The 15222-nt window shown below is 47.8% G+C and overlaps 1 protein-coding gene, 2 non-coding genes and 3 pseudogenes across 3 annotated transcripts; all 6 read right to left on the bottom strand.

The window, feature by feature from the left end:
* Positions 1-215: 215 nt before the first annotated feature.
* On the bottom strand, positions 216-10621 carry LOC146009702 (uncharacterized). The gene is made up of 2 exons (XM_083150160.1): positions 10498-10621; positions 216-2081 (listed from the first exon to the last, which is right to left on the bottom strand). The coding sequence occupies exons 1-2, from the start codon at positions 10619-10621 to the stop codon at positions 538-540; spliced, it is 1668 nt and encodes a 555-aa protein (XP_083006286.1). The 3' UTR covers positions 216-537.
* On the bottom strand, positions 2596-2702 carry LOC146012702 (U2 spliceosomal RNA; annotated as a pseudogene).
* On the bottom strand, positions 4095-4270 carry LOC146012653 (U2 spliceosomal RNA; annotated as a pseudogene).
* On the bottom strand, positions 6551-6759 carry LOC146012723 (U2 spliceosomal RNA; annotated as a pseudogene).
* Positions 8128-8318, bottom strand: LOC146012221 (U2 spliceosomal RNA). The gene has a single exon (XR_014445392.1). It is a non-coding gene; the product is annotated as a U2 spliceosomal RNA (small nuclear RNA).
* On the bottom strand, positions 9686-9870 carry LOC146012620 (U2 spliceosomal RNA). Its single transcript, XR_014445766.1, has one exon. It is a non-coding gene; the product is annotated as a U2 spliceosomal RNA (small nuclear RNA).
* Positions 10622-15222: the final 4601 nt, after the last annotated feature.

The following is a 15222-nucleotide window of genomic DNA, read 5'->3' as shown; positions in this document are numbered from 1 at the left end:
CGGCCACCATTTCCCTGAGCAGGTTGGACGTGATGTCCAGCTTCGCAGAGTTGCAGGTGCTTCGACCATCCCCTTCAATCGGGCAGTTGAAGTCCCCGGCCATCACTACAGCCCTGGTGGTGGCGAGCTGGGTCCGCAGGGTCTGGAATAATTCCAGACGCTCATTCTTAAAGGGTGAAGCATACACGCAGATTAGCCTGATAGGCTCACCTGCCCAGGACCCATCTACGACGAGTAATCTCCCGCAGACAAACTCCTGGACAGAATCTAACGTGAAGAGGCTGCCCCTAATAAGAATTGCTACCCCTGCAGACCTGCACTCACCTCCACCGGACCAGTAGGATGGACCATGGGACCACTGCCGGGCCAGGTGCCTGTAGGACCTGGAGAAAGGGAGAGAGCATTCCTGCAACATATACACATCACATTTCTGAGTGTCAAGAAAGGTAAAAATAGATTGACGTCTGTTCTTATCCTTAATGCTCCTTACATTAATGGTAAAAAGATTAAAAGCTACCATTTGTTAAGAGAAAAAGGTTACTGTGGCGATACGTATACTTTACCACTCCCATCGGGAGGTGCTTCCTCTGGGTCGGCCACCGGATCTCCCTGCTGGGGTGTCTCGATGTTGTTGAGCAGTTGGTCGATGTTGTTGAGGCTGTCAAGCTCAGGCACCCCACTCTCCTCGAAGACCTCTGCATATGCCTCCATCTCCTCCTCGAGGGTGGGGGAGTCCTGGTCTGGCTCGACCGATTCGACTGCCGCTTTCTTGGAAGATTCTGGGTCAGCAGCTGGGCTGTCTAACTCCTTCCTCTTCCTTCTCGGCTGTACATTTCCTGCATGGGCAAGTGGTGGAAACTCTTCCTCGGAGAGGAGAGGGACAGGGAGGGGGCGAGAGGGGGTGGTGGGAGGGAGGGTGGGTTGGGTCACAGGTCGGGAGGGTGATGGAGGGGGGGTGGTGCGAACAGCCGGGGTGGGGGTTGCTGTCGCAGAGGGAGGGAGGGGAGGAGGGTTAGGAATGGTGGGGGGAGGGGAAGGTTTCTTACCGCCTTGTTTCTGCTGGATCTGCTTCTTCTGTGCAGGCTTGGGTGGTACCTTGGCAGGGGCTACCACACCCGATACTGCTGCGGCGTAGGATCTCACTCTGTCGGGACAGTCCCGGTAGACGTGTTCTACTTTGCCGCACAGGTGGCAGGTCATCTTCGTGGGGCAATCCTTTGTCTCATGACCAGCCATGTGACAATGTTTGCAGGCCGGGACCTTGCAGTCCTTCGCCATGTGATCCTTCCCGCTGCACTTCCTGCAGTTGCGCGGCTGGTCAGAGTAATGGAGAAGTCCTGCTGTTCCCCCCAGGGAGAAGCACTGTGGAAGGTGCTTTACTCCTTCTGGGCACGAGGTGTCCTTGTGCAGCCGGACGATCACTGCCCACTTCGTGGACCAGAATCCATCCTCGGTCATGATCCTTGTAGGGTTCCTCACGACCGTGCAGAATCGGCCCAGAAATGTGGCAATGTCTCCGGCTGGCGTGTGAGGGCTGCGCATTGAAACCGTCACCCGCCTCTCCTCCCTTTGGATAGGGCAGTTGCCCACAAAGCGAGAGAGAGGGGATTCGGGTCTCGCCGCTTTCACTGCCTCCCAGTACCTCTTACAGATGGCAATGGAGGTGAAGGTGACGTAGAAGATCCCCTTCAGGTAATTCTGAATGCTGAGTGTTTCAGCCCTCGTGAATCCCTGTTCGACGACCATCTTCTTGCCGAAGGTGTCGATCGTCATGTCCGGCACCTGTCCATCCGTCTCCTTAAACTTCATCACCACGGTCTGCCTCATCCAGGGCTCCAGGGCTGGGAGGCCTTTGGAATGGTCCTGGACGGGCACCGTTGGTGGTGTCGCAGAAGGGGCAGTGGAGCTAGGGCCGGCCAATCTGGTCGGACATTCGGCCGGTGACTTACCCTTCTTCCCGGGCTTCCTACCAGCGAGGGGGGCCGAAGTGGAGGCGGTGGCCATCCTTCCGGCTTCTCGGGGCAGCTGAAGTCGAGGCAAAGGGTCTTCTCCGGCGACGAGAGGAGGAGATGAAGGGGTCGCTTCAGAGGGCAGAGCAACACAAGTCTAACCCTCCAAGGTGGCTAGAGAGCGATGCACGGCTTCAGAGGGCAGAGCAAAGCAAGTCTAACCCTCCACGGAGGCTGGGGAGCGTTGCAGAGCTTCGGAGGGCAGAGCAGAAAGTCTGACCCTCGGCGGCGGCTCCGGAGCGGTGGAGGCTTCAGAGGGCAGAGCAGAAAAGTCTGACCCTCCTAGGCAGCTCGGGAGTGCTGCAAGGCTTCGAGAGAGCAGAGCAAACAAGTCTGCCTCTCCCAGGTGGCTAGGGTGCGTTGATCTCCTCTTCCGGCGAAATCCTCTTCTCCTCGCAGTCGGGGGCGGAGCTTCTTCCTCGGCGTCGAGAGGTGGAGGGGTCGGCAGTCGCTTCGGAGGGCAGAGCAGAGCAAGTCTGACCCTCAGTCTTCTCCGGCTTCTCCCTCTTCAGCGATGTCTTCTCCTCCTCGCAGTCTCGACGTCTTCGCTCAATTCGCTCTTCTCGGCCTGGCAGCGGTAGCCCTGAGAAGGACCGTTGTCGGTCCAAGAAACAAGGAGCAGAGCTGCCTCTCAGAATAAACTGATAAGAACAGATACTACACTTGATCTTAGCCAAAAGGCCGAGAAGCGATAACCCGAATGGGCTCCCAGCAAACCGCGCGAACCTGAATTCGGCCAGCAATACTGGTGGAGAGGAGATCAGCACCACGGACACATCTAACACACACACATCACTTTTTTGTCGTTGCAGTCTGAAAGATACCTGGCTGTACGGCAGGTGTGATTAGGACTTGAAGTGCTGGACAGGGACCGGAGGACGAGTAGCCATCCAACTGATTTTGTGATTAGGTCGTCGGCGGGCGGGAAGGGAGCCTCAGCTGGGTAGGAGGCCAAATTTGCATGTGCTCCGCCCCGTCTGTTGACGTCGCGTCAACAGACACACACCCACTAGGCAGACGACCAACAGGCAAGCAGCAGCAGCCAGCTGTCTCCTCGCTCTTTGCTGCTGCATGCCTGTGTCCCTGACGAACTGCTGCTGACTAAATCAATCAGCTAGCTGCTGCAGAGGAGAAGGAGGAATCTTGCACAATCAGGTGCAATGACGGCTTTCCTGTTTTGAGCCCATTCAGCAGCAGTAGTAGACAGTCAGATGGACAGGCATTCATGTGGCAGGACCCTTTGTGTGACATCACAATCTGCCCTCTATGACATCACAAGCTGCTCACTCGGAATCCGGCGGAACCTGACAGCCAGACAGTCACTTGGAACAGACAGGCAGACAGGACAGTCATGTGTAGGTGAGCTGGGTGGGCCAATGTTTTCTTTTATTGGCAGTTACCACCCAAATGATGGTCCGAAGAAGGTAAGTGATACTTTTTCTAAATCCCCCCTCTCAATGATCATCAATTGTTTGGCTCGGAAAAAAAATGGAAGAGGAAAAAAAATTCCCATAACAAAAGAAATGAGGAAAAAAAATTCCCAAAACAAAAGAAATGAGGAAAAAAAATTCCCAAAACAAAAGAGAGAAAAGAGCGCGCAAAAAGAAAAGAAAAAAATATAAGAAATAAAGAAAGAAAGAGAGAGGAAAAAAAAAAAACCAAGCCATTTCAAATGGAGAGGGAGGGGGGTCCAAAAATGCCATTGCTGTGATCCAGTTGATGTTTCCGTGGTAAGATCGTAGGTAAGTCACATAGTGTTTGCATATTTATTGGGAGGTCGCAGCGATTGATAAGTCCTTTAATTTAGGCAGGCTTCCGGTCTTTTGCCTAGGCCGCACATGCTGATATCAAGTGTAGTGTCACGTAAAAATATTTAACTGCCTCGATTCCAGAAAGTACAATTCAAGGAGTCAAGAAATAGTCACAAAATGATACACTGGAGGCAGGATTTCAAAGTATTTATGCACAAGGGTTAAACCTTGAAGCAGCAAATGCATGCATTTCTAAATACAAAGGTGCACAAACAATTGATACTCCAAATCAAGTGCCAGGAATGGAAATAGTCTATTTTTGGATAACAGATTAGGAAGGTGCACCGGTCCTGGAAGTACTGCAATACCAGGTCAATGCGTGGAGTGGACAGAGCAAGCTCTTCTTCCATCTCCCTGTTCTAAAAATCCATTTAATATATGGCCCCCAGATAGGGGGCGTATCAGATATTAAACTGATAAGAACAGATGAGTTTGAAGAAACTCAGGGAGCCCGAGGTGTGCTCCCACCACCACCAGTGACGTGACTAAACGCGTGCACAGGGGGCAGCCGTACGAACGTGTGGGCCCTCTCCCAAAGGAGAAAGGCCCCATGGTTCCCCTGACCCCCCTCAACCATAAGGCCGAGGAAGGGAAAAAAGGGATCGGTGGGTCCTCTTCGCCGAAGCTCAGAGGGACCCGCGTTTCCTCCACCCCCGGAAGGGTTTCGGACGGTGGGTCCTCCGCACCCGAAGGTTTGGAGAGACCCGCTTAGGCTTCCCTCCGCCTTGCGGCTCGGGGTTGCCCTCGAGGGAACCGGGACTCTCCCCAAAAGGTGAAGAGTCCCAGTCACGTTTGGGGAACGGAAGGCCTGTTAGGGACAGCCGCACTACCCAAATGAAAAAACGTGACAAACTAACGAAAAAACGTGAAGTGCAAAACGTGCAAATCATAAAAAGAAAAGAATAAGGCCCTAGCCAGAAGGCCGGGGGGGGGGTGTGAAAAATTGTCCTACCCCATCCAAAAGGACAGGGTAAGGACGTGAAGCGCTAACCTAAAGGGAAGTGCGCAGTGCAAGTGCCATTCGTGCAAGGTGACTTGGGATCACCCGTGCATGTCCGGCACCCCCGAGTTTCCCCGGGGGCACAGTGCAGCCTCGGACTCCAGGCAGCCGACCCTTCAGCGTCCGACCAAGCTTTTCTCCGTCTCACCAGGCAGGCATTTTCCAGCCCCTGGCATGGGAATGGGTACTCCACTGGGCCTTTCGAAAGACTCCCTTAGGGGCTGCACCCCCTCCGGAAGAGCAATCTACTCAGTCCCAGTGTTTCTCCGCTCCCAGGGTTAAGGTACTAAGCTGGGCCTTTCGCGGTCTCCCCATCAGAGGCTACGAACCTCTGGAACAGGAGCCATCTACTCAGTCCCAACCTTTCTCCGCTCCCTGGGATTGGATACTAGACTGAGCCTTTCGCTGACTCATCCTTCGGGGGCTACAAACCCCGTCAAGAGAGTCAAACTACTAGGCCCAGTGTTTCTCCCCCCCTCTTACCAGTGGATTTACGGAAACAACACCTCCTACCAAAGGCAGAGGTGAAGATACTCAGTGAGACTTTTCACTACTCCCGGGAAAAAACAGAGGGGTCCCACACCCTCCGCCCATCAGAGCAGCTACTCAGTCTCACCTTTCTCTATTCTCTGCCAGAGGCCAGTCCATACCCAACTGATAAGAACAGATGAGTTTGAAGAAACTCAGGGAGCCCGAGGTGTGCTCCCACCACCACCAGTGACGTGACTAAACGCGTGCACAGGGGGCAGCCGTACGAACGTGTGGGCCCTCTCCCAAAGGAGAAAGGCCCCATGGTTCCCCTGACCCCCCTCAACCATAAGGCCGAGGAAGGGAAAAAAGGGATCGGTGGGTCCTCTTCGCCGAAGCTCAGAGGGACCCGCGTTTCCTCCACCCCCGGAAGGGTTTCGGACGGTGGGTCCTCCGCACCCGAAGGTTTGGAGAGACCCGCTTAGGCTTCCCTCCGCCTTGCGGCTCGGGGTTGCCCTCGAGGGAACCGGGACTCTCCCCAAAAGGTGAAGAGTCCCAGTCACGTTTGGGGAACGGAAGGCCTGTTAGGGACAGCCGCACTACCCAAATGAAAAAACGTGACAAACTAACGAAAAACGTGAAGTGCAAAACGTGCAAATCATAAAAAGAAAAGAATAAGGCCCTAGCCAGAAGGCCGGGGGGGGGGTGTGAAAAATTGTCCTACCCCATCCAAAAGGACAGGGTAAGGACGTGAAGCGCTAACCTAAAGGGAAGTGCGCAGTGCAAGTGCCATTCGTGCAAGGTGACTTGGGATCACCCGTGCATGTCCGGCACCCCCGAGTTTCCCCGGGGGCACAGTGCAGCCTCGGACTCCAGGCAGCCAGCCAGTCAGCGTCCGACCAAGTGTTTCTCCGTCTCAACAGCAGGCACTTTCCAGCCCCTGGCATGGGAATGGGTACTCCACTGGGCCTTTCGAAAGACTCCCTTAGGGGCTGCACCCCATCCGGAAGAGCAATCTACTCAGTCCCAGTGTTTCTCCGCTCCCAGGGTTAAGGTACTAAGCTGGGCCTTTCGCGGTCTCCCCATCAGAGGCTACGAACCTCTGGAACAGGAGCCATCTACTCAGTCCCAGCCTTTCTCCGCTCCCTGGGAATGGATACTAGACTGAGCCTTTCGCTGTCTCATCCTTCGGGGGCTACGAACCCCGTCAAGAGAGTCAAACTACTAAGCCCAGTGTTTCTCCCCCCCTCCTACCAGTGGGTTTACGGAGCCTCCTACCACTGGCAGAGGTGAAGATACTTAGTGAGACTTTTCACTACTCCCGGGAAAAAACAGAGGGGTCCCACACCCTCCGCCCATCAGAGCAGCTACTCAGTCTCACCTTTCTCTATTCTCTGCCAGAGGCCAGTCCATACCCAACTGATAAGAACAGATACTACACTTGATCTTAGCCAAAAGGCCGAGAAGCGATAACCCGAATGGGCTCCCAGCAAACCGCGCGAACCTGAATTCGGCCAGCAATACTGGTGGAGAGGAGATCAGCACCACGGACACATCTAACACACACACATCACTTCTTTGTCGTTGCAGTCTGAAAGATACCTGGCTGTACAGCAGGTGTGATTAGGACTTGAAGTGCTGGACAGGCACCGGAGGACGAGTAGCCATCCAACTGATTTTGTGATTAGGTCGTCGGCGGCCGGGAAGGGAGCCTCAGCTGGGTAGGAGGCCAAATTTGCATGTGCTCCGCCCCGTCTGTTGACGTCGCGTCAACAGACACACACCCACTAGGCAGACGACCAACAGGCAAGCAGCAGCAGCCAGCTGTCTCCTCGCTCTTTGCTGCTGCATGCCTGTGTCCCTGACGAACTGCTGCTGACTAAATCAATCAGCTAGCTGCTGCAGAGGAGAAGGAGGAATCTTGCACAATCAGGTGCAATGACGGCTTTCCTGTTTTGAGCCCATTCAGCAGCAGTAGTAGACAGTCAGATGGACAGGCATTCATGTGGCAGGACCCTTTGTGTGACATCACAATCTGCCCTCTATGACATCACAAGCTGCTCACTCGGAATCCGGCGGAACCTGACAGCCAGACAGTCACTTGGAACAGACAGGCAGACAGGACAGTCATGTGTAGGTGAGCTGGGTGGGCCAATGTTTTCTTTTATTGGCAGTTACAACCCAAATGATGGTCCGAAGAAGGTAAGTGATACTTTTTCTAAATCCCCCTCTCAATGATCATCAATTGTTTGGCTCGGAAAAAAAAATGGAAGAGGAAAAAAAATTCCCATAACAAAAGAAATGAGGAAAAAAAATTCCCAAAACAAAAGAGAGAAAAGAGCGCGCAAAAAGAAAAGAAAAAAATATAAGAAATAAAGAAAGAAAGAAAGAGAGAGGAAAAAAAAAAAAAAACAAGCCATTTCAAATGGAGAGGGAGGGGGGTCCAAAAATGCCATTGCTGTGATCCAGTTGATGTTTCCGTGGTAAGATCGTAGGTAAGTCACATAGTGTTTGCATATTTATTGGGAGGTCGCAGCGATTGATAAGTCCTTTAATTTAGGCAGGCTTCCGGTCTTTTGCCTAGGCCGCACATGCTGATATCAAGTGTAGTGTCACGTAAAAATATTGAACTGCCTCGATTCCAGAAAGTACAATTCAAGGAGTCAAGAAATAGTCACAAAATGATACACTGGAGGCAGGATTTCAAAGTATTTATGCACAAGGGTTAAACCTTGAAGCAGCAAATGCATGCATTTCTAAATACAAAAGGTGCACAAACAATTGATACTCCAAATCAAGTGCCAGGAATGGAAATAGTCTATTTTTGGATAACAGATTAGGAAGGTGCACCGGTCCTGGAAGTACTGCAATACCAGGTCAATGCGTGGAGTGGACAGAGCAAGCTCTTCTTCCATCTCCCTGTTCTAAAAATCCATTTAATATATGGCCCCCAGATAGGGGGCGTATCAGATATTAAACTGATAAGAACAGATACTACACTTGATCTTAGCCAAAAGGCCGAGAAGCGATAACCCGAATGGGCTCCCAGCAAACCGCGCGAACCTGAATTCGGCCAGCAATACTGGTGGAGAGGAGATCAGCACCACGGACACATCTAACACACACACATCACTTCTTTGTCGTTGCAGTCTGAAAGATACCTGGCTGTACAGCAGGTGTGATTAGGACTTGAAGTGCTGGACAGGCACCGGAGGACGAGTAGCCATCCAACTGATTTTGTGATTAGGTCGTCGGCGGCCGGGAAGGGAGCCTCAGCTGGGTAGGAGGCCAAATTTGCATGTGCTCCGCCCCGTCTGTTGACGTCGCGTCAACAGACACACACCCACTAGGCAGACGACCAACAGGCAAGCAGCAGCAGCCAGCTGTCTCCTCGCTCTTTGCTGCTGCATGCCTGTGTCCCTGACGAACTGCTGCTGACTAAATCAATCAGCTAGCTGCTGCAGAGGAGAAGGAGGAATCTTGCACAATCAGGTGCAATGACGGCTTTCCTGTTTTGAGCCCATTCAGCAGCAGTAGTAGACAGTCAGATGGACAGGCATTCATGTGGCAGGACCCTTTGTGTGACATCACAATCTGCCCTCTATGACATCACAAGCTGCTCACTCGGAATCCGGCGGAACCTGACAGCCAGACAGTCACTTGGAACAGACAGGCAGACAGGACAGTCATGTGTAGGTGAGCTGGGTGGGCCAATGTTTTCTTTTATTGGCAGTTACAACCCAAATGATGGTCCGAAGAAGGTAAGTGATACTTTTTCTAAATCCCCCTCTCAATGATCATCAATTGTTTGGCTCGGAAAAAAAAATGGAAGAGGAAAAAAAATTCCCATAACAAAAGAAATGAGGAAAAAAAATTCCCAAAACAAAAGAGAGAAAAGAGCGCGCAAAAAGAAAAGAAAAAAATATAAGAAATAAAGAAAGAAAGAAAGAGAGAGGAAAAAAAAAAAAAAACAAGCCATTTCAAATGGAGAGGGAGGGGGGTCCAAAAATGCCATTGCTGTGATCCAGTTGATGTTTCCGTGGTAAGATCGTAGGTAAGTCACATAGTGTTTGCATATTTATTGGGAGGTCGCAGCGATTGATAAGTCCTTTAATTTAGGCAGGCTTCCGGTCTTTTGCCTAGGCCGCACATGCTGATATCAAGTGTAGTGTCACGTAAAAATATTGAACTGCCTCGATTCCAGAAAGTACAATTCAAGGAGTCAAGAAATAGTCACAAAATGATACACTGGAGGCAGGATTTCAAAGTATTTATGCACAAGGGTTAAACCTTGAAGCAGCAAATGCATGCATTTCTAAATACAAAGGTGCACAAACAATTGATACTCCAAATCAAGTGCCAGGAATGGAAATAGTCTATTTTTGGATAACAGATTAGGAAGGTGCACCGGTCCTGGAAGTACTGCAATACCAGGTCAATGCGTGGAGTGGACAGAGCAAGCTCTTCTTCCATCTCCCTGTTCTAAAAATCCATTTAATATATGGCCCCCAGATAGGGGGCGTATCAGATATTAAACTGATAAGAACAGATTTTTTTTTTTTTTTTTAAAAGAAAAATCTGTTTCTTATCAATTCATAAATATCAAAAAGAATGTACAAGAATAACAAAACAATACCATGCTACAATTTCAGCATAACAATTACCAATCAAAGCAAAAACAAAATCATCCTTTAGCATAACCATGCCTATTCGGTATTCACCACAAACCTCCATTTCTTAACCTTCCAATAACCCTCCGCATCGGTACCTACCCCACCATTCCTTTTATCATACAAATAACAAACATATAACTTACTCAACACCATTTTTATACAATCATTCACAGCCAACTCATCCTTCCTGAATACACTCAAATTCCTTGCATCCCACAACACTTCTTTTACACAAGCCACAATCAACCACAACAACCTTGCTTTTACATTACCACATGCACCCAATCCAAACATTACCATTTTCCATGACACTACATTCATTCCCACCACTTCCTTGCATAATCCACCCATACTTTTCCACACCTTTTGTGCAAAATCACAATTCCAAAATAAATGCAAAATGGATTCACGCCCACCACACCTTTCTCTCGGACAAACATCAGAACTAACCAAATCTCTTTTCTTTTGCACTTCACGAACTGGCAAGACACCATGCATACCCATCCAAACAATATCCTTTTGCCTATTTGTCATACCTTTCACACTCATGCTTTTCCACACCTCTTTCACTTCTTTCACATTCAAACACTCAATATTACACATGCATTCTTTATCTTCCAACATCTTCAGAATCTTCTTCTTTTCTTTAAATTCACCCATTCTAACACTACTTAGCTCAAACTTCCTAATGAAAACTTCCACTACACTATACCACACAGGACACCTCTCAGCCACCGGTTTACACATATCCCTCACACTCCATCCTAAACCTTGTAACATCCATCCAGCCATATATTTCATCATGCATGCAGCCTTACTATCCCTTTCATACAATCTCACAATCGCAACCACACCATTCAATCCCAGAAACACTTCAATATTTGGAAATCCAATTCCACCATTATGCCAAGCCTTCATCACATCCACTCTCCTCAATCTCTCCATCCTGCAACCCCACAAGAATAAAAACAAAATCCTTTCAACCTTCCTCTTACATCTACTATTACCTGGAAACACACATGCCACAAAAAGCAACAATGGAAGAATCACACTTTTTATGATCAACACCTTCCCTGAAAAGGATAAACTCCTCATTCTCCAAAAATTTAATTTTCTTGATACTTTCATACCACATTCATCCCAACTTGTTCTCCCTTTCAAATCATCTTCAAAAATAATTCCCAACACCTTAATACCTCCATTCACACAAGCTATGCCACTCACACTGTCCATATTTCCACCAAACACTTTTAACTTCGATTTTTCCCAGTTAACCTTAAATGCCGACACAGCACAAAAAAAACCTATTAACAACTTGATCCTATTCACATTTGCTACATTCTCACCTATCACAACCACATCATCCATATATCCCAAAGTCTTTACACACTTCCCCCCACTACCAGGAACCAATAAACCTCTCACACTCTTATCTCTCCTAATCATGCATAACAAAACCTCAATCACACAGATAAATAAAATGGGTGACAAAGGACACCCCTGCCTAACCCCACTTTCAACCTTAATCCATTCACTCTCAACACCATTCACTAGCACCTTACTTTTCACACCATCATACAAACTTCTCACACGCTTAATAAAAAAATCAGGAAAACCCATCTTTTCCAATACCTTAAACATAAAACAATGAGACACTCTGTCATACGCCTTCTCAAAATCAATAGAAAACAAAAAACACAATCTCTTTCTCACACTACAATCACTAATCAGATCACGCAATAAACCTAAATTCTCAGACATCCTTCTCCCAGGCACACCACATACTTGATCCTCACCCACCACTTGCTCCAACACACCTTTCATCCTATTAACAAAAATCTTAGCATATAACTTATAATCAACATTCAATAATGTTATCGGCCTCCAGTTACCCAACACCTTTCTATCACCTTTTTTAAATAATAACACAATCACACCTTCTTTCATAGACTCTGCAATCACACCATTCTCCCACATATACTTAAAAACTTCCAACACATCCTTCCCAATCACATCCCACAATAAAACATAAAATTCCACAGACAATCCGTCACTCCCAGGCGTTTTATTCCTCTTCGCCTCTTTCAGCACATTCACAACTTCTAACTCAGATATTCCAGACAAAAAACACCCACTCTCATCCTCATACACACCACCCTCCAATGCCCCTAACAAATCCTCATCCATACTTTCATCTCTCCATTTTTCCTTATACAATTCCTCATAAAAATCCACCACAGCATTCATCATCTCATCACCCTCAACCTCACATCCATCCTTATCAAACACCCCATCCATATCTCTATTCTCACTGCACACTTTCTTGAAAAAAAACCTAGAACATTTTTCATCCTTTTCAAGCACATCTACTTTTGCTTTAAAAATAATACTCTTCCCCCTCTCATGCAACTCTTTGTTAATTTTCTCCCTTTCTTCCATAATCTCCTCTTTCACATCATAACCCCACTCTCTTAAATTATATAAATAATCTAATCTTCTACAAGCATTCGCATAATTAATTTTCCTTCTCCTAGCCAACTTCCAACCCCATTTCATAAAGAAAAATTTTGACTGCTTTTTAACAAAATCCCACCACTCTAGAATATTAGAAAACTCCCCCTTTCTATGCTTCCATTTTTCATAATTAGAAATAAAAACCTTCCTAACGAAATCATCTTCCAAAATCCTACAATTAAACTTCCAAATTCCCCTCCCATACTTGATTCTACTCCCCCCCTCGAAAGAACCCATAATAGCCTCATGATCTGAAAAACCCACCCTCCTCTGATCATATCCCTTACAACACAACCCCTTAGAAATAAACATATAGTCTAATCTAGACTCCACATGCCCCCTATCAGCATGATAAGTAACTGGTTTCGGGACAATATTACATAGTGTGACAACATCTTTTAAACAAAAATCCTGCAGCATTTGACATAGAATATTTCCTGAACTATCTAAATTCCCCTTCTCTAAATCAATATTAAAATCCCCAACTAAAATCAAAGGCATTCTCCCATGCAAAAAAAATTTCAACTTTTCAAAAAGCTCTTTTCTTTTGCTCCTGTCAGTGTGAGCATACACATTAAGCAATCTAAACTTAAATCCCTTGAAACATAAATTAACCAATAAGCACCTCCCACTTTCAATAATAACAAAATCAATAACTTTTATATCCTTGTTTTTTATCAGAACCCCAATTCCATCATTACGGTTCTCTCTAGACCCTGACCAAATACAATCTTTAAAACCACTCACCACCCTCCCCAAAGACCCTTCAAAACAACCTTCCTGCAAACAAAAAATATCCCCCTTATTACTATGCAAATCATCCAAGATTGCTGCCCTTCTTGCATTATTCTTCAATGATCTGACATTCAATGAAATTATATCAAAAGAAAACATTACATCATGAAAATAAAACAAACATCATATAAATCAACCCATTCCCATTTTTGCAGCCAGGTCAGCCACAGCATCATCTTCAAGAAAAGGAATTGATGACACACTGGCAGGCGATCCCACTTGCTGACCACACTGCAGTGAATCACCACTCAGTTCCATGCTTTCACTCAAAGCAGCATATGAATTATCAGTCTCAAAGGCCTCAGTGCGAGCTTTTTTTTTTACAGCTTCCCCACTCGCACTAGCCTTCCTGCCTGGCTTCCTAGTAACAGTCTCGAAGCCATCACTCTCAGAATCAGCTCCAGTAACAGTGGAGTCAGACCAGTGTATTTCATCTGTTTCTGACCTGTCTCCTTCCCCAGATGGACTCACAGGGTCCACTATGTCCATGCTAGGGTTAACATCCACAGGCACAGAATCAGCCACAGTTCTCACAAGCTTCTCTTTCACAGGTGGAGAGGAATTGCTATCAGACACAGCTGAAGCTGATGATTCCCCTCTCTGCCTCACAGGACTTTTAACCCCTTCAGTTACCTTCACCGAAAGGGATTCCTGTGTTTTAAACAGCTTTTTTCCTTGCTCCTGCATGGATTTTTTAGGGTCAACACCCCTGTCCTCAGCTGCCCCAGTGGGCACATCACTCACAGTACTAAATGACGCTGCTGCCGCACCAGCGCTTCTCCCAGTGGCTATGTTGGCAGCCGCAGCATCACTTTTCTCCTTTTCCTGTCTCGCAGCACTACCAGCTGCATCAGCGTAACTGCGAGGGACGGAGCCCTCTCTCCTCGCCTTCGCCATAGGACACACATTACATGTATGCCCTGGCATGAAACAAATATCACAAAGTCTAGGTTCTGGGCATTCTCCAGACTCATGCCCAGTTGTCTTACAGTTCCTGCAACCCTTCTCATTTGTGCAGTCTTTCATAACGTGCCCAAACTGGAAACATTTCCTGCAATAGGTGGGCTGGCCTGGATAATACATATAGGCCCTGTTTCCACCCACAGAAAAATTTGCAGGGGGGTGCATAATCCCTCCAATACCCCTTGCATGTTTTCTGAACTTAACCCAGTATCGGATTTTGCCATTAAACACCCCAAAAACATTTTTTTGCTGTACTCCTCCTTTAATTTCTGAGCAGTAGTTCATAAGGAAAGCTTTAATTAGCTCCAGGTCCATGAAGGGGTTAAAGACATGGACTGTCACAGGCGTCACCACATTGGAAAACAGGGGAATAACCTGGACCAGTTTCAGGATAGGGTCATCTGCATTATTTTTTATAGTCTCATACACTTGCAGACATTTTTCTCCATCATAAAATGAAATATCATATGTACCTGAGTTTGGGAATTCTTGCATACAAAAAACTTCCTCCTTCACCTTCACCTTTGCCAATTTGATCAATATCTGCGTAGCAATGGAATAAAGGGTAATCCGGTATCTCTCCTGCTCCGCCACCACGAAACGAATAGAATTTCGAAGTCCCTCCATTTTCTTTCACAGCTCCGCTCCGCACTGTCCAACTCCAAGAGTCCAAGGATCCCTCCTAGCCAGCCCCTGACCCAGACCTCGGCAATAAACCTTGATCTTAGCCAAAAGGCCGAGAAGCGATAACCCGAATGGGGTCCCAGCAAAGCGCGCGAACCGGAATTCGGCCACCAACACTGGTGGAGAAGAGATCAGCACCACGGACACATCTAACACACACACATCACTTCTTTGTCGTTGCAGTCTGAAAGATACCTGGCTGTACGGCAGGTGTGAATAGGACTTGAAGTGCTGGACAGGGACCGGAGGACGAGTAGCCATCCAACTGATTTTGTGATTAGGTCGTCGGCGGGCGGGCAGGGAGC

This window comes from Crinia signifera, chromosome 6 (assembly GCF_055691185.1).
Source record: "Crinia signifera chromosome 6, ASM5569118v1, whole genome shotgun sequence".
Classification (NCBI taxonomy): domain Eukaryota; kingdom Metazoa; phylum Chordata; class Amphibia; order Anura; family Myobatrachidae; genus Crinia; species Crinia signifera.
The sequence above is the reverse complement of the archived record's forward strand: the minus strand, read 5'-3'. Positions and strand labels throughout refer to the sequence as shown.